The sequence below is a fragment of the Octopus sinensis genome, linkage group LG11, assembly GCF_006345805.1.
Source record: "Octopus sinensis linkage group LG11, ASM634580v1, whole genome shotgun sequence".
In the NCBI taxonomy this organism is placed as follows: Eukaryota; Metazoa; Mollusca; class Cephalopoda; order Octopoda; family Octopodidae; genus Octopus; species Octopus sinensis.
Window position 1 is genome coordinate 41,675,203 of NC_043007.1, and position 22,756 is coordinate 41,697,958.

Genomic DNA, 22,756 nt, shown 5'->3' on the forward strand with positions numbered 1-22,756 from the left:
CGAAAATTGTCATCATAAGTAGCTATATAAAAATAACAATATAAGACATAACTACTTACACAAGTGTTACAAAGAAAACAGAATAGTTAATCTACAGACTTAAGCTTTCCAGCATCACCCAATAAGATAGACACAATTGAAGTGAGGATGCACTAAGATTATGAATATAGTAACTGATGATTCTGCAAAAGTCTTGCAAGAAAGAAAGATAAAAAAAATAAGCATTTTTGAATTTTATTTTTATTGCAATAAAGAAATTTTCTTTCACTTATGAATTAAAAAAGAACAATGAACAACATTATAACAATTTAAAAATACAAACAAACCAAACCTTTTCTGAAAATTAACTTGTCAAAAATTTCTGGTGAGTTAAGTATTTAAAACTATAACAAGTTAACAATCACTGCAAGTTGAGTTGATTCTCGAGAGACAGTGACGGGGCAGGGATAAACACTAGACTGGTTGATTCCTAATGCAACTGGACTTCAAAATATAGCATAGGATAATGAAACTGGAAGTGTATAAAAGGTGTCTGTTTAGAAATATAATAATATACTTGTTGAGTTATGCTGTACTGAGAACAGGAACAGAAAAATGGCTTTAAAACTGAGACGTAAGCTAACACTTGTGAACAATATCTAGTCAGATTATCATGAACAAAGAATTCGCTCTCTTGGAGGATCTACGAAATACAAAATGCATGCAACATGAGCATATATATTTCTAAAGCACTTTTCAAATTTTTGAAACTTTAGTTTTAAAGCTGACACCATCCAAAATGTGTGAGTAATGTGAAATGTCAGTTCAGAGATGACTTAGAAACAAGTAGTATAAGGAACAAAACCATACTTTCAGTGCAGCATGACTAGAAAACTCAACATATCTTCTTTTTGTAAACTCTAAACTTAATAGATTAATAATCTAACTTTCTTTTTTAGCCCTTAAGGTGAGATTTAAAATCCCAAAAGAAGATCTTAAGAGCTAAAGATTCTCATTGTTATATCTTAAATTCCAGTCTCAGTAGCAAAGGTCTCTACTGTCTCTGTAAGCTAATTAACCCTTTTTTTTATTTTTGTATTTGCATCTACACTGAGATGGTCAAAGCCAGCCATATCCACTAAGATAAGTAAATCATTTAAGAGAAAGAAAATAATGGTTGTACTATACAGAATTTGCAACCAGAGGAATAAAAAAATCTAAACAGTGACTTACTTGTCAGGAGCAACAAGTACAACAATGGAGGTGATTATTACAGTGGTTGTGTAGGTCAGCTTTTTGATTAACAAACACATGAAAATAAATAGCCAAGACCATCAACCACTCACCACTAGTGAAACTACAATTGCCATGCCATTTCATGCCATACCACTCAACCATTACAATGGTAAAGTATACTAGTTGTTGGGTTTGGAAGAGGAGGAGGAAGATCAAAATTAAAAACTCATGATTTTCTACATATGCCAAGGTTAAAACTAGACTCTTTTGATCAGAATGTAAAGATTTTTTTTCTGGATTCAAATTAATCATTTAATTATATACACATAAACCAGATATGTGTACACACATACACACCTAAATACATTGATATACACACCAGCAAATTTCATCTAGACACACAGACACAAGAAAGAGAAATCAAACTCTTATACTAAGACATATACTGTAGATAAGAGCCTGAAACCAAATACTCACACAATAAATCCCAATGCAGACACACAATACATGTAACACACACACACACCCAGCAGCTAGAAATTTCTCTGTCTGTTTCTCTCTCTCTCACACATACACACACACACTGGAAAGAGAGGTGCAGTAGAAGACAATGCCAACCGACATCTACTGAAATCAAAACTGGAATGTGAACTCCACTCTCTCTTGTCCTTTATTCATTCCTTGCCACCACAACCCAGCTGAAGATAGACAAAAACACAGAGAGAGGAAACTGAAAGATGAGGCAGTGGCATGTACCATCTTTTTTAACAGAGCCCACACCAACTCAGTCAGTAAACAACAAGTCTTCATCATGTTCATCATCCAAGAGGTTAGCAGCTACCTGCATTTCAATTCCTTGTTTCTTCCTTGCTTCTCTAAGTTTTTCTTTCTCAGCATATATCTTTTTCTTTTTCTCCTGGATTTTCTTCAACCTGCCAGTGATGATGGTAGAATGAGAAGAATGAAAGTTAATATGCATTTATGTAGAAATAAAGGTAATGATAGAATGTGAGAAAGAGAGAGAGAGTGTAAGAGAGCATTAAAGAGATATGAGGAATGAATGAATGAGTCAGAAGGGAGAGTGTGAAAAGGGAGCAAAAGTGAGAACAAATATCAGAAAGGGAACTAAACTAAGAGATGTGAATAAGGGATAGATGGAAGGAAAGACTATGAACACTGAAAGGGGAGAAGAAAAACTACAAATGAATGGAAGGGAAAGTAAAAGGAAGTTTATAAACAAGAGGTGAGATCACAAATGACAAGGTAAGAGAGAAAGGAAGACTACAAACAACAGGGGAAGAAAGAGAGATTACAAACAGGTGGGAGAAGAGAGAGACCATGAATGAGAGGAAGAAAAAAGCAAGACAATGAACATGAGTGGAAAGAGGGACCACAAGCAGAAAATGAAGGAACACTACAAATGATGATGGGGTGCAAAAGATAGCTAATGGGGATAGAAAATAGAGATTGTGAATATGAACATGTGAAAGTAACAGAAATTTTGTGCAGGGGTGAAGGCAGAAGATTAGGAGTGAGGCAAAGTGGAGATGAGAGAGACTGTAGCTAACAGTGTGAAGATGAGAAAGATGAAAAACAGTGTGAAGATGAGAAAGATTGTGAAAGAGAGTTCAGAGCAAAATAGTGGTATGTTCTACCTATAATCTAACAAAATTATTGAAGTGCTGCACATCAGCAAGAACATTAACAATGAATCTGGCAATAATGAGTGGGGAAAGTGGAAGAGAGAACAGTGTGAGACAACAGAATGAGAGATGTTAAGAAGGATAAAAGTTTAAAGAACTCACCTATAGAACTCCTCCCTCTCACGTTCATCCAGTTCTCCAGAGATATAACTTAATGTACGTTCAATACGGGGAATGATCACTGAAAAATAGCAAAACATTGAAGAGGGGTTCTTATAATGTTAAAACAGTGACAAGGAGCTCTCACAATGACAAGGATTTCCTACAATGACAAAGCAATGATGAGAAGTTCTTGCATTTGCACAAAACCACTGCTATAGCTAATTGAACCAATCCCAGAATAAGTCTGGCACATAGTGAACCCTTGAGTGGGTAAATGGAATACATAGTTTACCTGGATTGAATTTGGATCTAGAAAAGTAAAAGAACAAAACTAAAAGAATTTGGTCCAGTACTCATCCATTTCATTAATATCCATAACAACTTTCACTAGCACAAAGCCTTACATTTGCTAGAAAGGGTTTTAGTTGATATAACTAACCCTAGTACATGGCCAAGGTTTTTAGATTTTGTTACAAGAGGTCATATATACAAAAAATGAAAATGTCATGACTAGAACACATTTGATCATAGGTCTTGCTCAATCAGAGAAGAACCTAGAGTTCAACAACAAATATTGTACAGAATTTAGCCTGATAAGAATACAGGCATGATTGAATAGTTAAGAAGTTTGCTTTGTGATCATGACACAGTTTTCGATCCTATTGCATGATTTGTACAATAACCTTGTGAAATTGGGAAGATGGAAACTTCACAAAAAATGGACCAGAATTTTAGGGGAGAGGATTATTCAACTAAATCAACCCCAGTACGTGACTTGTACTTGCAAATTCTCTATGGCCAGATGCCCTTCTTGTTGCCAACACTCACTTGTTTCCAAGCAAGGTAATATTTGTCCATAGCCTGACATGTTCTCACAGAATATTGGAAACAAATAACACTGACAATCATTTACAACTATCATGTGATATCAAGACAAGGAGACGCAAATACAATCACACACATATACAATGGGTTTCTTTCAGTTGCTGCCTATCAAATCCACTCACACGGTTTTGATTGGCCTGGGGCTATAGTAACACTTGCCCAAGGAGCCGTGCTGTAAGACTAAATCTGGAAATATGCAACTGAGAAGCAAACTTCTAACCACAAAGCTGTGCCTGTGCTTATTTAATCTGTCATTTAGGTGATGGGCCCCTAATGCACTTCCCAGTTTACCACAGTCACCTGATCCTTGGCTGTAGAAAATTTCTTTCCACTGGAAAATACTGGAAAAAAAACCCTCACATCCTGTTTGCTTCCCACCCATATTTCCCTATTACCTATCATTTATTTTACTTATAATTATTAAATTCTCAAATGCAGGATAATGCTAATAATATGGTCTGAACAGGATAAGCTACCACTATTTTGCAGAAAAAAGTGTTGGTGGCCGGTTATGAGACTTGAACTCACAACTCCGTGATTACACATCACGGTGCTCCACTACGTGTAATCACACTTTTTCCTGCAGAATAGGGGTAGCTTATCCTGTTCAGGCTATATTATTAGCATTATCCTGCATTTGAGAATTTAATATCACTTCTTTAACTTTCTAAGACATCTGAACGCTACTAAAGCAAACTTCGTTTGTTTGTTTACGTTCATCATAATTTGAATTTATTATTACTATTTCTAAGAGTTGGCAGATTGACAGATTTACTAAAGCATCAGACAAAATGTCTTGCAGTATTTAGTTCCAGCCTTTTATATTTTGAGTTACCAAAGAATGCCTGAACAGACCATGTTCATCATCATCATCGTTTAACGTCCGTTTTCTGCGCTAGCATGGGTTGGACAGTTCGACCGGGGTCTGGGAAGCCAGGGGCTGCACCAGGCTCCAGTCTGATCTGGCAGTGTTTCTACAGCTGGATTCCCTTCCTAACGCCAACCACTCCGCGAGTGTAGTGGGTGCTTTTTACGTGCCACCTGCACAGGTGGCAGGGGAGTCTGGCATCGGCCACGATCGGTTGGTGCTTTTAACGTGCCACTGGCATGGAAGCCAGCCAAGGCGGCGCTGGCATCAGCCACGTTCAGATGGTGCTTTTTATGTGCCACCGGCACAGAAGCAAGTCAAGGCGGCGCTGGCATTGGCCACGTTCGGATGGTGCTTTTTGTGTGCCACCGGCACAGGTATCACAACTACTATTTCCATTGATATTTATTTCGATGTTCATGTACTTGACTCAACAGGTCTCCTCAAGCACAGCGGGATGTTCTGGAATCCAAGGTACTTTGAATGGGCAGGGGCTATGCGGAACTGGTGCAGGAAGCAGCCCGGGTCTTTGCAGTCACAGCATATCTCCAGAGATCTCGGTCCTTCGCCATTGCCTCAGTGAGGCCCAACACTCTGAGGTCATGCTTGACTACCTCATCCCATGTCTTCCTGGGTCTACCTCTTCCCCTGATACCTTCAACTGTTTGGGAGTGGCACTTCTTCACACATCTCTCCTCATCCATCCGCAGTACATGACCATACCATCACAAGCATCGCTCTTGCACACCACATCTGATGCTTCTTATGTCCAGCATTTCTCTCAGGCTGCTTAACCTCTGTTGTGCGCGCACACTGACATTACACATCCAGTGGATCATGCTAGCTTCATTCCTTTCAAGTATACGCATGTCCTCTGCAGTCACAGCCCATGTTTCACTACTGTGAAGCATGGCAGTTCGCACACATGCGTCATACAATCTACCTTTCACTTTGAGCGAGAGACCCTTTGTCGCCAGTAGGGGTAGGAGCTTTCTGAACTTTGCCCAGGCTATTCGTATTCTAGTGGTGACACTCTCTGAGCATCCACCTCCACTACTAACTTGGTCACCCAGGTAGCGGAAACTATCAACTACTTCTAGTTTCTCCCCCTGGAGTGTGATGGAATCTGTTTTCTGAGTATCTGTGGTGTCTATTGTCCCTGTTGTTACCATCATTTAATGTGTACCATGGGTAGGACGGTTTAACAGAAGCTGGCATACCTGAAGACTATGCAAAGCTGTACTATCTGCTTTGGCATGGTTTCTACAGCTGGATGCCTTTCCTAATGCCAACGAATTTACAGATTGGATTGCGTTCTTTTTATGTGGCATCAGCACCAAAATTAACTTATTAAAATAAAAATGTGTTTCAAGAATAAGCCTTGGAAGAATCCATCCATCACCAGGCTATTGACAATAACCAGAACATCGCAAAAGTATTGAGAAAAGAAGCAAGAGAAAAACATAAGTGGTGTGAGTGACAACAATTGTAGCAGTAAGAACAACACAACAGCACAAAGAGGAACAATGGCAGCCAGAATAATATAATACCAGCAAAAACAACAACAGCAATAAAAACAACAATAATTGCAGTGAGAACAGCAGCAGCAATAGCTGTTCAAGAAATTGGACCTGGAGATCTCCATTTCCAGCGACTTTGAAAGCCACCTCCCAATGGTGTCGAGCGTCAACGAAGAGCCCTCGACTACAACAAGATGACCAAAGGGTTTTTTTTTTCCCAAGGTCTGGGGTCTCCCGCCCCTAAGCCCTAGACCATCACCTAATCCCCCTTACCCATCTTGTTGCTTAACAACAACAACAACAGCAGTAGCAATAAAGAAAACAACTCAACAACTGCAATAAGAAGAACATATAAACAACATGACAATAACTCAGCATTGACAACAACAAAATTTCAGCTCACCATGTTCGATGGCATTGACTCTTCTGTTGGTCAGTTTGATGACTTCATCCAATGTAACAAAGGACGTCTGCAATGAAGCCAGCTCAACAAGATGCTGTACAGCTTTGGCATAATTTTTCTTCAGTTTGTCAATCTGCTGGCCACCACGTGACAGTCCAGTCAGTTCATTGGCTGGAAAGAGAAAAGATCATGGGTCACACAAAGGAAACATATGACCAGAAGTTGTGTAGGTGTAAACATGTAAAGATGTGTATATGTACAAATGCTTCTATGTATGCTTGCATACATACAGATACAAGTAAAAGAGTGTGGGGTGGTGGAAGGATATGTTGCATAACTTCCATGATCTTTGCACATGTTTTCAAGCTAGTGGGACTAATGTGGCAGTAGTTCAGTTGGTAATTCTGTAGGTTGTTGATAGCTGAAGCAAAAATATGGGCCAAAAGTGAACTTGCAAGGACTGTGGCTCCAGGAAAGAAGCATTGGGTACACACACGTATGTACGTACATACACACACACATGATGACAAGTGGAGGAAAGAAGGGGGGCATCTAGAGCTCTTAGGAGATACAAGTAGTATGTAGCTCGTTAGTTGGAGAAGCTAAAGATACAAAGCCAGGAAACCTGTGTGTATGTGTGATCTAATTCATGTTTGTAGCTAGTTGATGAAATATCTTTACCAATCAGTAACATGGCCTTTAGCGGAGTGGGGTGATGATAAATATACATAAGAATGTAGCATCATCCCAGCCAGTGATTTAAGCATTATTTTAATATCAGTCTCTCATCACGGCTGAAATGTTTTCTTACTCTAATAAGCTTTCTTTCTTTCTTTTTTTTTATGGCTTCAACAGACAATGAAGGCCAGTGCACATGATGACTTTTTACAGGTGCAGTTGGAAGAAAGGGGAAAATTATCCACAGACTGTAAACCCGGTTTGAATGTTAGCAACAGAGTGAGCTCCTCTAAAGTTACTACAAGGCTCAGAAGATGGTGTTAAACTGGATGACAGATTAAGTACTCCCCCACCACTACACTGCTGAGAATACTATGACCATATTATCATCATCATCATCATTTAGTGTCTGCTTTCCATGCTAGCATGGGTTGGACGGTTCAACTGGGGTCTGGGAAGCCAGAAGCCTGCACCAGGCCCAGTCTGATCTGGCAATGTTTCTACGGCTGGATGCCCTTCCTAACGCCAACCACTCCGTGAGTGTAGTGGGTGCTTTTTACGTGCCAGACGGGGCTGGCAATGGCCACGGTCGGATGGTGCTTTTTACATGCCACCAGCACGGGGGCCAGGTGAGGCTGGCAATGGCCACAATCGGATGGTGCTTTTTACATGCCACCGGCACGGAGGCCCGTCGGGGTTGCGCTGGCAACGGCCACATTCGGATGGTCCGCTTACTTGCCACCGGCACTGGTATCACAGCTGCAATTTCCATTGATGTTGATGGATTTCGATTTTGATTTCGATTTCCACTTGCCTCAACAGGTCTTCACAAGTAGAGTTTTGTGTCTCAAGAAGGAAAGGTATGCATAAGTGGACTGGCTACATCCCAGGTAGAGGCCATGGGTTATGGTCTCACTTGTCCTGCCGGGTCTTCTCACGCACAGCATACTTCCACAGGTTTCGGTCTCTAGTCATTTCCTTTGGTGAGACCTAAAGTTCAGAGGTCGTGCTTCACCACCTCGTCCCAGGTTTTCCTGGGTCTACCTCTTCCACAGGTTCCCTCAACCGCTAGGGTGTGGCACTTTTTCACACAACTATCTTCAGCCATTCTCGTCACATGACCATACCAGCGCAAACGTCTCTCTTGCACACCACAACTGATGCTTCTTAGGTCCAACTTTTCTCTCAAGGTACTTACACTCTGTCGAGTATGAACACTGACATTACACATCCATCGGAGCATACTGGCTTCATTTCTTGCGAGCTTACGCATATCCTCAGCAGTCACGGCCCATGTTTCACTACCATGTAGCATGGCTGTTCGTACACATGCATCATACAGTCTGCCTTTTACTCTGAGCGAGAGGCCTTTTGTCACCAGCAGGGGTAAGAGCTCTCTGAACTTTGCCCAGGCTATTCTTACTCTAGCAGTTACACTTTCAGCACACCCACCCCCGCTACTGACTTGGTCACCTAGGTAACGGAAGCTATCAACTATTTCTAGGTTTTCTCCCTGGAATGTGGTGGAAGTTGGTCTCTTCACATTTTCAGTGTTTATTGCTCCTGAGCATCTGCCACATACAAAAACTATTTTCCTAGCTAGCCTTCCTTTGACATTGCTGCACCTCTTATTTGTCCATAGCTTACACTTGGTGCATCTTATAGAGTTTCTACCTACGCCTTTTCTACAGATCAAGCAGGGCCATCTACCTGAAGGCGTTTGTGATTTGTCTACCTTCCTACTTATTAGGACTTTGGTTTTAGCTAGGTTGACTCTAAGGCCCTTCGATTCTAATCCTTGCTTCCACACCTGAAACTTCTCATCCAGTTCTGATAGTGACTCAGCAATTAGAGCAAGGTCATCAGCATAGAGGAGCTCCCAGGGGCATCCTGTCTTAAATTCCTCCGTTATTGCCTGGAGGACTATGATAAATAGGAGGGGACTGAACCTTGGTGGACCCCAACCTCTACCTGGAATTCTTCACTGTACTCGTTGCCAACCCTCACCTTACTAGCAGCGTCCCTGTACATGGCTCGCACAGCTCTCACTAACCATTCACCTATCCCTAGTTTCCTCATTGACCACCAGATAAGGAATTGGGAGACCCTGTCGAAGGCTTTCTCCATGTCAACAAAAGCCAGGTACAGGGGCTTATCTTTGGTTAGGTATTTCTCCTGCAGCTGTCTTACCAGGAATATAGCATCAGTAGTACTTTTCCCTGGCACGAACCCAAACTGCATCTCATCTAAACTGACTCTCTCTCTAATTAGTTGGGCTATGACCCTCTCCGTAACCTTCATTACCTGATCCAGCAGCTTGATACCCCTTTAGTTATTTGTATCTAGGGCGTCACCTTTACCTTTGTAGCAGTTAACTATTATGCTGCTACACCAGTCATTGGGAATGACTCCTTCGTGAATCACCTGGTTAACTATACGGGTGACTAGGCTATAGCCAACACTACCAGATATTTTGAGCATCTCTGCAGTAATTCCTGATGGGCCTGGGGCTTTCCCTGTCTTCATGCTTCTAATTGCCTTATCTACCAAGGAACTGTCAACTCGGATAGCTGGCCTCTCTGTTGGGTCGACATTCAGCAGACTCTCTTTATCCAATTCATTTTCTTTATTCAGCAACCTTTCATAGTGGCGTCTCCAAACCTCTCTCTTTGCATCCTCATTTAGCGCAAATGAACCATCATCCATGCGAACACATTTCTCTCCTACCACATCACGATTCTCTCTCACACACTGTCTTGCAACATGAAATACCTCAAGTCTTTCATCCTCACGGCGCAGAACATTGGCAAATTTTTTCTTATCTGCTTCTCCTCTGGCTAAATACACCTGCTTCCTAGCTTCCCTTTTGGCAGTCTGATACACTTCCCTGCTACCACTGTTCTTCCAGTCCTTCCAAGCCTGTTTCCTTTTTCTAATAGTACTGTCAACAACATTGTTCCACCACCACGTTATTTTGGGTCTAAAGGGGACTTTGCACCAACCACAGATCTGGTCAGTGGCTCTCAGCAGGTTGTCCCTTAGAAACCTCCAGTTGATTTATGATATTGTATGGTTCACCATGAAAGCTCAGCTGAGACTGAAACTAACAATTATAGTGACTAAGGGTTTGTTTTTTATTTAATAGGGTACTGATCATATGTAAGGATGATGCAATGTTCCAAAACAGTTCCCTTGTTATGTGAAGTAAGAATTAAGTTTTGGTGCTCTTGAAAGTAAGATCCTCATGATGTGTCCACTGAAAATAAATCCAATGTCTTTGTATATGAAGGCAGTGTAACTCTGACATGGACTATTCAAATTGCATGCGAGTGGAGGTGAATGTGAATAAGAATAATTCTTAGAAGTTACAGTGGAAGGGTCCTTAATGTATAGAAGGAAAAGTGTGATATACAGAACTGAACCCAGAATGTAAGGTTTATAGAATGTAGGATAGAGAGAGCTTTGTCAATACATATTGCAACAGAGTAGTGTTAAATGAAATTTTTGGCTCAAGTGATGAGATGTACATGGAGCCCATATCTGGTCAATTTAGCTAACAAGTTCTCATGTTAAATAGGTTTAAGGAAACTATATTACTATAGAGATTACAGGTGTATGATAAAGCAGGTGAGGATTTGGTTACAAAAACAGTAATGATGGTTACTGAAAAAAAAGAAAAAAAAAAAAAGAGAGACTCAAAAATCTAAAAGATGTAGTCGTTCACAACTATCTCCATCACCTTTGATACATTGGAAGTGAGAACAATAGGTGGGTATCTGGTAAGTGGCAAAAAAAAAAATTTTGTGTGATATGTAATGATGATGAGGGTGAAGTAAAAAGTATACTTACTGTCAGTTCCATCTTGGTAATGCTCAAAGATTGGTAATGTCACACCTGTAATGGAAATTTACTTAATTATTGAAAGGGTCAATAAAATTTGGTGGACAGTATCATGATCATGATGATTTGGTGGACAGTATCATGATCATGATGATTACTATGGTAATGATGATGATGTTAACAAGGCAATTACAAAGACAGTCAACCAAATATTGGCACCTTGCCATCCCCAACAACATCAATAAAATACCTATATCCACTGATGGTTGAGATCTTTTCTGGTAACACAGATTTCAACAAAGGCATGCCTCACAACAAATATAAATGCAATACCTGTTGATGAAGAAACCTCTATGTGGCCATTTGACCAGTTAAAAAGTAGCAGTCAAACACCCTTCAAATTACACCCTACAGTCTTAAAGAAAACACACAGGATAATGAAGCCCTAGAAATATCTCTAAAAAGATCATTGAGAATCACATCTAGAATGCCTTTGGCCAATAACAATCGGCAGCCAGAAACTCTGGACATCAACAGTGGGGATAGAGGTTAAGACTTTGGATGCAGCTAGTGTTAGGAGATGACAGAACTGATAATGGATGGTGATGACAATTGTGGTTGTGATGGTAATGATGATTGTAATGATAATGGTGATGATGATGATAGTTGTGACAATGGTGGTGGTGGTAATGAAAGCTAAAAGAACACATTATCTAATATATTCTTCTTAAACCAATAGGGTGTATTTGAGGGTGATTTAGCTGCTATTTTGACTGTGTTGCATTGACACCACTTGAGCAACAGTGATATTTAGTTATGGCCTGCTGCTCAGTGGTTTCACATGTTAAAGATTGGGCAGTGTTGGCACGAGAAAGGGCATTCAGCCATAGAATACAACCTCAAGAAGTTTCATCCAATCCATGCCAGTTTGGAATGAGCAGAGGTTAATGATGATGATGATGAAGAGCATCTTATTTGGTGGTAAGATTTGTCTCTTCACTCTTACACCACAGAATCCAGGATGAAATCAATTCACAACCACCACAGGCCTATGTGGATATATGTACTTCATTAAAATGATAATAATGATGTCACAGAAGACGATAATGACACCATTAGGTTCTTTCTTTTTTCTTTTACAATTTAAACATTAAGGCAATGATAATATAACAAAACATTCCTCACCCCCACCCACACAGCAACATCATAAAAACTAAACAGGTTACAACAACAATGAGCATTTCTAATTTTCGATGGTGTAAGCAGTCTATTAAATCAGTGGAGTTGATGGAATAAATACCAGTTGTTGACTGGTTTTTATTCCATCAACTTCCATTGCCTTGCAGAAAGACAAAAGGTAAAGTTGATTCTGATAAGATTCAAACTTAGAAAATATAGTCACATTACAAAATACTGTAAGGTATTCTACCAAATGCTCTCATTTTTGCCAATCCACTGCCTTAAATACAATAATAATAATAATAATTTAACATCTGCTTTCCATGCTGGCATGGGTTGGCTGGTTTGACCAAATCTGACAAGCTGAAGAGTTGGATCAGGTTCCAGTCTGCATTGGCTTGGTCTCAACAGCTGAATGCCCTTCCTAACATCAACCACTTCACAGATGTGCTGAGTATTGTTTATGTGGCACCAGCACAAGTGCTTTATGCATGGCCTGGCATGAGTGCTTTTTATGTGGTTAATAATTCTTTCTGATTTTTGGCACAGGGCCAGCAATTTTGAGGGAGTGGGGAAGTTGATTACATCAACCCCAGTGCTTAACTGGTATTTATTTTATCAACCCTGAAAGAGCGAAAAGCAAAGCTGATCTCAACAAGATTTGAACTCAGAACATAAAGCTGGAAAAATGTCACTCAGCATTTTGTGAGGGATGCTAATAATTCTGCTGGTGCAGCCTTCGGGCTCCCCAGACCCCAGTTGAACCATCCAACCCATGCTAGCATGGAAAGCGGACGTTAAACGATGATGATGATGATGATGATGATGATGCCAATTTCCAGATTGCTTCTCAACTAACAATCATCACCTGGCAAGCCATTGAAAGTGAACAACAATCCACCAATCTCCTTGTCAGACCACCCACTACCACCAATGTAGTTCAAGACTTATACATACTCACCAGCAACATTCTCTTTTTTAGACCGCACCTTGATCTGGGCCTTGTTAACATTCTGTAGGACAATATGATTGAAATCACCAGTGGTAAACTTGGCTTCAGCTAAGGAAAATGTTGCTTCTTTCATTATATCTCCCATTAACATCTTGGTCTGGATGTATAAAAGAAAAAGAAAATAATAATTTTTTAAAAAAACTGAAAACAAAGTATGTAAAATGTATAAGCATGGTTGTGTAGTTATGTAGTTCACTCTACAACTATGTGTTTTAAGTTCAAATCCACAATAAGGGTCAACCAAATTTTTATGAATGAAATGTGGAAGATCTATAGATCTTCCACATTTACTGTGTTGTGCAGCATTGTAGTCTGTACATGTTTTACATTGCCTTTTCTTTTTTTTTTTTAGAGAGAGAAAGAATCTAGCAAATAGAGAAAAACAGTATGGAAGTCTGTTGGAAGCAACCCAACAAACAATAGGAAGTCAAATAATTATTTTAAGTAAAAATATATTGGCTTCATTGATATTACCTCAATGATCCGTTTTAGAATGGATCGGAACCTTAACGTCAAAGCATCAGCTTTCTTCTTCAATAAACTGTGGCCTTTCTGTGCTCCCTTCAACCTGCCCTTCATCAAGGTCAGGGCCCTGCAAAATGATGAGTAAGTATAAAATAAGTGGAGAGAAAAAGAAAAAATAAACAAAATCATTTTATTCTTTTATATGTTTCAGCCCTAAGGTGGTGGCCATGCTGGGGCACTGAGAAGATAAAATTTTGACCTGTGGCTAACACATACATAAATGTTGTTTATATTGATAAACATATTCAATATAATATTTAAAAACAGATATAAAATTAAAAAATGAAATTTATTTTATATTAGAAGCTAGCATTCTTCCTCCTTTAGTAGTTAAATTTAGACTATCTGAAGAGCAAGAATAAGGAAACAGTACAGAATGGATCTTCAGTACCTAAACAGGAATGAGATCAATGGAATCTCATAGAGAATGTGTGTGCGCACACGTGCTGATAGAGAAGTCCGTCACAGCATTATTTAATGTTCATCTTCAATGCTGGTTGGAGTTGGAGCATTTCACAGGATCCAATGGGACTGAGGACTCTTCACCATGCTCCAGTGTCTGTTTTGGCATGGTTTCTATGGCTGGATGCACTTCCTAAGATCAACCAATTTACAAAGTGTACTGAGAGTTTTTTTCATGGCACCTGCTTACTAAAGTCACCAAACACTTCCACTGAGTGAGGTTACAATAAAGAGGAAGGTGCCTTTATGCCAAAAGATAAAAGATTAAGGTATAAAAGAAGGGACTAAAACAGGTTTCTTGCTGCAGAGGAGCTATATGGCTACTTGCATTAAAGAAGAATGAATAGGAATAACCAAGGAACACAAAAAATAAAGCTGATAGTTTCAGGAGGGAACAGATAGGTAACAAATGGAATTGGGAGATATATGAATGAAATTATATTGGTATTGACATGTCATGTAATAGATGATGCAGGAGGGGTGCATTTTAAAGTAGGCAATAGCTAGGGTAAACATGAGGACTGTGATACATCAAACAATATTGTGTAGTAGACCTAGCAAGCATGAGAGGAATTGATCAGAATGTCAGGAAAGAGATGAATCTTGGTTGTTATTATTATTCCTCTGTAATACAGTCATCATTATCATCATTGTTTAACGTCCATTTTCCGTGCTAGCATGGGTTGGACAGTTCGACCGGGGTCTGGGAAGCCAGGAGGCTGCACCAGGCTCCAGTCTGATCTGACAGTGTTTCTACAGCTGGATGCCCTTCCTAACACCAACCGCTCCATGAGTGTAGTGGGTGCTTTTAACGTGCCACCAGCATAGGTGCCAGGGGAGGCTGGCAACGGCCACGATTGGCTGGTGCTTTTTACATGCCACCAGCACGGTGTGCCAAGGTAAAAATGCACCAGAGTCTTTAGTCATCTGTCAAGTCACAAGAAGGACCTCAGACAGATAATACTTTCCCTTAAGATGTGCACTGTGCCCAATAAGGCTGCTTTTTGCAAGACATTAGTCTTGCATGGGATTTCCAGTTGCCTTGAAGTTTCAATGGGATTGAGCCCAACGCTCCAATCACCACTCTCACATTCCATAGTCTTGCCATTTCCACTTTCAATTCGGAGTACTTGGTGATTTTTTTCACCCTCTTTACTACTACATGTCATTTGGTATGGCTACATCAATGATCTGACAGTATTTGTCTCTCTTATTTAATATGATGATATCCAGCCAACAGCGTCTGATTACACAATCCATTTGAAAATCATAGTCACAGAATATCATTACTTTTCTACCCTCCTGCATAACTTTGCTTGGTACATGCTCATTATTATTATTATTATTATTATTATATAATCACATAACCTTCAATGACCTTCAACTACAACATCTGTCATCTAATGAATATTGAGATTATCAACATAAAAACAGACAATGAAAAGACACAGCAGATCTACAGAAGGAAAGTGAAATTGTTTCAAAGACTCCATGCTAAGAGACTGGGAAGAACACATAGTGTTCACAGATGTCAGTTGGCTATGATGGTAACACAACAGCTAATTACTCAAATAATTGAATGTTAGACAAATACTATTTCATAAGACACACACAGTTATGTTATATATATATATATATAACAAGACAATACTATTGCAGTATCCATATGCAAGCATACACGTACATATCTCAGTATTAGCACTATTGTAATTGATAGAAAACTCTTATGGAAACAGAGAAGCATTTTGATGTGGAGAGAGAGAGAGAACTCATTAAAGTGGCAAATAGATTTTAACATGCAGAAAGCTGAGAAATCACAGGAGAGGCAACTTGCCAGCTAAGGTGCGAGTGTGTCTGTGTACATTTAAATTTATTTTGCAAATCATTAGTATATTCTGTGTAAAATAAATTTCCTTCATGTGTGTGTGTGTGTAGGGGTGGTGGTGGTTTGTCACCATCATCATTGAATGTTCCTATTTCCATGCTCAGTAGGAACCAACGTACTAGAGGGCTGTGCCAAGCTCTAATATCTGCTTTGGCATTGTTTCTACAGCTGGATGATCTTCATAATGCCACCCACTTTATAGTGTACTGGGTGCATTTTTTGTGGCACAAACACTAGTGAGGTTGCCAAAATGCTAACAAGACTGCTTAACTGAGTGGGGTATATAGGTGTATGTGCACACACACACACACACACACAAACATATATATATATGAGAGATAACAAAGGAATAAACGATTATCTTATGAACATCTTTAGCTTACAGCTATTTCCACTATGAGATGCAATGGGCTCATAGTTGAGTGCCTGAGTAACACCTTATAGCTTGATCAGAGCCTCAAACATGAAGTGTAATTCATTTGAGGAAACAATTACATTTATGCATATACATAGGAAAGCATCACCAATGAGAAAGCAGATGTGTGGGAGATGAAATCCAGGGCTCCTTCCATAATTAGGATAGGATTAATTTTAAGATGTGTAAACTGAGGGTATATGCAGATGTAGAGACAGAATAAACAGATCTATCAATAGGAATATATGTATACACACAGACACACAAGCGGAGTGAAATCATAGTTACAGCCAATGCTGGTGTCACATAACCGGCATTTGTGCCGGTGGCACATAAAGAGCAGTCTTGGAGTGGTTGGTGTTAGGAAGAGCATCCAGTTGTAGAAACTATGCCAAATCATATTGGAACCTGGTGCAGCTCTCCATCTTACCAGGTTCAGTCAAACTATCTAACTCATGCCAGCTTGAAAAGCAGACACTAAATGATGATGATGATATATATATATATATATCATCATCATCATTTAGTGTCTGCTTTTCAAGTTCAGAACACTATGTTCTAATAAGCACCATTCATGTGTGGATCACTGCCAAGTGCCACCTGACTGGTTTCCCATGCCAGCTGCACGTAAAAAGCACCATCTGAACATGGTCGATGCCAGCACCCCACCCCCGACTGGCCCCTGTACCAGTAGTATGTAAAAAGTACCATCCAAACGTGGCCAATGCCCGTACCACGTAAAAAGCACCCACAACACTCTCAGAGTGGTTGGCATTTGGAAGGGCATCCAGTTGTAGAAACATTGCCAGATCAGATTGGAGCCTGGTGTGGCCTCCTGGCTTGCCAATGGAAAACGGATGATAAACAATGATGATGATATATATATATACATATATAAAAACACGTAAGATCTAGGGACCGAGGTGTAGGAAGAAAGTTAGCTTCAAGCAATTTGTAGTAAATATAAAAAAATCAACTTTCAGGCACAATAGTGGTTTACTGAGACAAGGTTGTGGATTCTTTACATATTGAAGAAGAGTAAGTTGGAAAAAAGTTCTTTTTATATTCGACAGTAGGTGAATAGGGTTGCTGGATGTGCAAATAATACAAGAGTTACAGAATAGAGAAGGTAAGATCCTGATTACATATGTTTCATAGCAGACGAAACCTCAGAAGTGGTAAAAATCCAAGCAAGGATATACTGCTGACTACTCTTCAAGCCAAAGATATCTAGATTAAATTAAAGGTTACATTGTCACAAGGATGTACATGTTGATGATATATTAGTTTTGTGGTTGACTGCGAAAGCATAAACTCATCTTAACTTCTGCAAAACATACCTTTATAGTAACAGAAACAAGTGCCTATATCTATAGTTATGTTAGTTTTTTATAATTAATTTTGTTTTCTTTTTTATTATGTTTATTCCTATAATAAAGCACTTGTCACGTACTAGAATTGAGTAAAATAGGCATAAGCATGGTTTTGTGATTAAGAAGGTCACCATGTGGCTTCAGGTTCCATCACACTATGCAGCACATTGGGCAAGTGTCTTCTATTATAGCCCTGGCTCAAACATAGCCTTGTGAATTAATCTGGTAGACAGAAACTGTGTAGAACCTTGATCTCACATCTCCCTCTCTCTCTCTCTCACTTTCCAGACAAGGGAGCCTTGTATTCACCCCTTCAGCAAGACACCTGCTCTTGTCCCTCTACCTTAGTTCTTTATTCCTCAATACTGCACTCTACTCAGTTGAGATATCTTGTCTTGTAAATGTTTGGTGATCTCACCAGTGCTGGTGCCATGTAAAAAGCACCAAGTACACTCTGTGAAGTGGTTGATGTTAGAAAGAGGATCCAGTAGTAGAAATCATGGCACAACAGACATTAGAACTTGGTGCAGCCCTCTGGAGTATTTATGTCAAATCATCCAACCCAAGCCAGCATAGAACGAAGGATGTTAGATAATGATAATGATATATATATATACGCATATATGTCTGTGTTTGTCCCCCAGCCTGTGGTGGTTTCTTTATATCCCCATAACTCAACAGTTTGGTAAAAAAAAAAAAGACCAATAGAATAAGAACACACTTAAAAATAAGTGGTGCACCAACCAGTATGGCTGTAGTCAAATGATTGAAACAAGATAAAAAATAAAGACAACACCTCATCCACAACAAATTTGCAGCCACCTATTACTGTTGTCGTTTATATACACATTAATCTAACACCAGTTAATATACAAGTGTACACAGACATACACACAAAAACCTTCAATCTTGTTATATGTTAGATCACTCCCAATCACTAATGATCACAGCGTAACAAAAAGCTTCAATCTAAAGACTGTCTCCTTTAGAGCTAGAAAATACTTCAACTCCTAACGACTGCTAACTCTTGACTAGGATCAAACAAAATCCACAAAAGAATGTTGCTTTCACATCTGGAGCAATGATACTGCTCTTGGGCATCCAGAAAATGGCCACTCAACTGTCTCATTGAGTTGATCAACACACTCCAATCTTTGGCCTGCAGACATTTTTTTTTTTTTGGCTCTGCTTTTCCTACTATAATCTTTATTTATGCAAGCCAGCTGGTCTTGTGAGTTCCCTCACAGATCTACATAACTCAATTGCCTGTCCGCCTCCTCTCATAACCAATGGCCTGCAATAACTACTATTATTTTAAGTTCTTCCCTCTCAGAACATCATCCAGCCTTAGAATCTCCACCTTGGATGTTTTTTTTCCAATAGTCATTGGTTTGCAGTTGTTCAAAAGGAAACAACAACCACATAGATCTTACCTGCCTCAGACGATCTGTAAAGGGCTATGGTCATAGACCTTTCTCCTGACTAAACAAAACTAAAAATTCTCACGGGAGAACCAAGAAACCTTGACTTGCTAGAAATAGCAGACAGATTTCCCTAATTCCTACCTACTACCTAAAAAGAGGATACATTGGATAGGGTAGTATTTGATACATAATACCTGAAAGTAAAAGCTACGATGGTCATTGTTGGAATGCTTTGATCATAGGACTACTGAATCAGTGCTGAGTTTGCACTAAACAATAAAAAAATAAGCTTCTACGTTGTCTTTCGCTCAGCTAAAAACATTAGCCAAAACTACGTCAAATCAATTGCTACCGTCAAAAACAAAGCAGGATACATTGGGTGCCCTAGATAATCTCTGAAAACAGGACGGGGTGATGACCGGTGGAACGATTTAGATCGTAAGTCTGTAGAATCAGATTGACCTAAGACTAAATAATCCTTTCTACTATAGGCACAAGACCTGAAATTTTGTGGGAGGGGAATAGTCGATTACATCGTCTCCAGTGTTTCACCGAACCCGAAAGGATGAAAGGCAAAGTCGACCTCGGCGGCATTTGACATAAGAACTAGATTGATGGACGCACTATGACCTTACATACTTTAGACAAATTATGAAGAGAAAGGCAAAAAGCAATGTTTATAGATTAAAAAATAAAGCTTTGTATTTAAGAGAAAAAGACTCTGCTATGACTGAAACGTAACATCAAATCATTAGAAGAAAAAAAAATACGAAACGAAAATTCATTCGATTTAACCTTAATAGATTCTGCTGTTTATAATATATAAACGGTACAAATTGTTGTCACACCTTTATCTCAAGTGCATGACTTTAGAAATTATATATATATATATATATATATATATATAAGAGAAAGAGAGATTAGACAATCTGGATTTTTACAGATCAATGTCGCTTCCAATTTCCTTCCGTGACTATTAAATATCTTCGCAACTTTATAATGGGCATGTATATATTTCAGTGTGTATCCGTACAAGTGCAAGCGCTCGCTGGCTGGCGTTTTCTATAAACTTCACAGCAGACTAATCGACTTGAGCAACTTCTAAAATTCACTTACTGAAACAATGACCGCCACACAAGCACATCTTACATATCAATCGGCCGGAAACTATAGCACTGTAAGATATTCACCTTAACTGTGTATAAATACACACTGGAATACCTTAGCATGAAGAAGTTAAAGAGCTTGTTTTATATCTACACTATATAGTTAACTCTCTTTCAATGAGTATTCAATGACAAAAACAGATGATAATACACAGCAAAGGCAGGCTATGAGAAACATATATCCTTGTCAATACAAAAGAATGGAAATAGTTATTAAAACAACATTGAATTAATTATATCTACAGTTAAGGAACTAGGTTTTCAACAGTTATTTACTCATTTACTCGAATTTCGTGTTTAGCAAAACAATATTTCACCTTTTTTATATCTGCATATGATGTATACACAGGTACGTGAAAGAGAAACAAATGAATCCATACACGGATGCATACATTCGCATAAATGCTTTAATCCATTGCCACACCAACGACGTTGACTCAATTATACAAATATGTGTGTGTGTCTAAGACAAGATAGATATCTGTAAGAATGTCGCATTATTTGAGTGGGTGTGTTTATATAGATATACACATAATCGTTGGAATCTGTGAAGACAAGACGTAAAGAAACACTTACATTCTAGATGGAAATACGTTAAGGCGGTCACTCATTTTGGCAGGACTGTTATACTTTGATGTTATTCAACAGAGGAGATAGATACAAGAACACTGGGAGTCTACGAAATGAAGTCTTTGAAGAAAACAACCACCTGATGTTGGCTTTACTTTGTCACATGATCCGGTGTCGCTCCAGTTTAGTCTCTCTTGTATTAATTGATCACCATTGCAGCTATTTAGTCAATAGAAAGTACTCAAAATTCTCTCTTTCTCTCTTCCTTCTCTCTCTCGATATATATATATTATATATATATATATATATATATATATATATATATATATATATATATATATAGAGAGAGAGAGAGAGAGAGAGAGAGAGAGAGAGATAGGTAGGTAGATAGATAGATAGATAGATAGATAGATAGATAGATAGATAGATAGATAGATAGATATATCACTCTTTCCTATAAGAACCAATAAAGAAATTCCCAAATGGTCCCTTGATCTGCTCGAAATAGCAGTTAAATATCCTTTTAATCAGATTGTACCTTTTGAAAAAAAGTAACAACATTGGCGATCGTAGTCAACTGGCAGAGTCATTAGAGTGCCGAACAGAAAGTTTCGCAGTAATTGTTCCGACTCATTTCTCCTTCTGTTTATATCCTGACGAAATCATCATCATCATCATTTAGCGTCCGTTGTCCATGCTGGCATGGGTTGGACGGTAGGACCAGAGCTGGCAAGCTGGGGAGCTACACCAGACTCCAGTCTGATTTGGCATGGTTTCTACGGCTGGATGCCCTTCCTAACACTGACCATTTTACAGAGTGTACTGGGTGCTTTTATTGGCACAGTACGAGCGCCTTTACGTGGTGCCACACGAAAGCTTTTATGTGGCACTGCATGGGCACTTTTATGTGACACTGCAAGAACGCTTTTACATGACACCACACAGGCTTTTTATGTGGCACTGTACTCTATAAAGAAGAAAAGTTTTGCCTGTACCCCCGGGTACATCAATAAATACCAAACCACCTTTATTTCTATCAATTTTCTGTTGAATATTTTCAAAAATGATTCTCTGGTCATTATTTAGCATATAGATGTTAGCATTGAACAATTCTCCTGCATTTGGATCCATCTCATCTTCATGAAGTAGAACATTATTCATTCAGAGACCATGAATAGCAGCAGGCAATCCAAAAGATATTATACTATGGTCATGCTGACCCATGTAATGATCCAGTTCACACAGCATTTCATTCAGAGCAATATCCATAGCTGTTTCATGAGGAAAATTGTGTTGTCTCATTTGATGGAAGTAATCTTGGCAAAGATCTTCGCAAAACATGTTGTATAATTCTAGTGGTCTGGATGGAGAGCAAAACTGAAGAATACTAACAAACAAATTTTATAAATCATTTGTTGAACATATTGTTTATCAACAACAATTTCTCTATTTTCAATACGTATTGAAGCTCTGAAGCCACCATCTCAAGGGTTTTGGAAACGATATTGTGGATAAGAATCATTTCCAATTA

At 39.0% G+C, this 22,756-nt stretch overlaps 1 protein-coding gene across 1 annotated transcript; it reads right to left on the reverse strand.

Annotated features, from left to right (window-relative positions):
- Positions 1-760: 760 nt before the first annotated feature.
- On the reverse strand, positions 761-21,405 carry LOC115217092 (V-type proton ATPase subunit D). The gene is made up of 7 exons (XM_029786690.2): positions 21,232-21,405; positions 13,880-13,997; positions 13,355-13,502; positions 11,224-11,268; positions 6,697-6,867; positions 3,021-3,099; positions 761-2,147 (listed from the first exon to the last, which is right to left on the reverse strand). The coding sequence occupies exons 1-7, from the start codon at positions 21,264-21,266 to the stop codon at positions 2,000-2,002; spliced, it is 744 nt and encodes a 247-aa protein (XP_029642550.1). The 5' UTR covers positions 21,267-21,405; the 3' UTR covers positions 761-1,999.
- Between the last annotated feature and the right edge of the window lie 1,351 nt (positions 21,406-22,756).

Bases quoted from the DNA above. Each gene is read 5' to 3' on its own strand.
- LOC115217092 (XM_029786690.2), bottom strand. From the start codon at position 21,266: ATGAGTGACCGCCTTAACGTATTTCCATCTAGAAT. The intron at 13,503-13,879 runs GTAATATCAATG...TTATACATCCAG, and splicing joins TTCTAAAACGGATCATTGAG to ACCAAGATGTTAATGGGAGA. The intron at 3,100-6,696 runs GTGAGCTGAAAT...GCTATTTTTCAG, and splicing joins AGTCAATGCCATCGAACATG to TGATCATTCCCCGTATTGAA.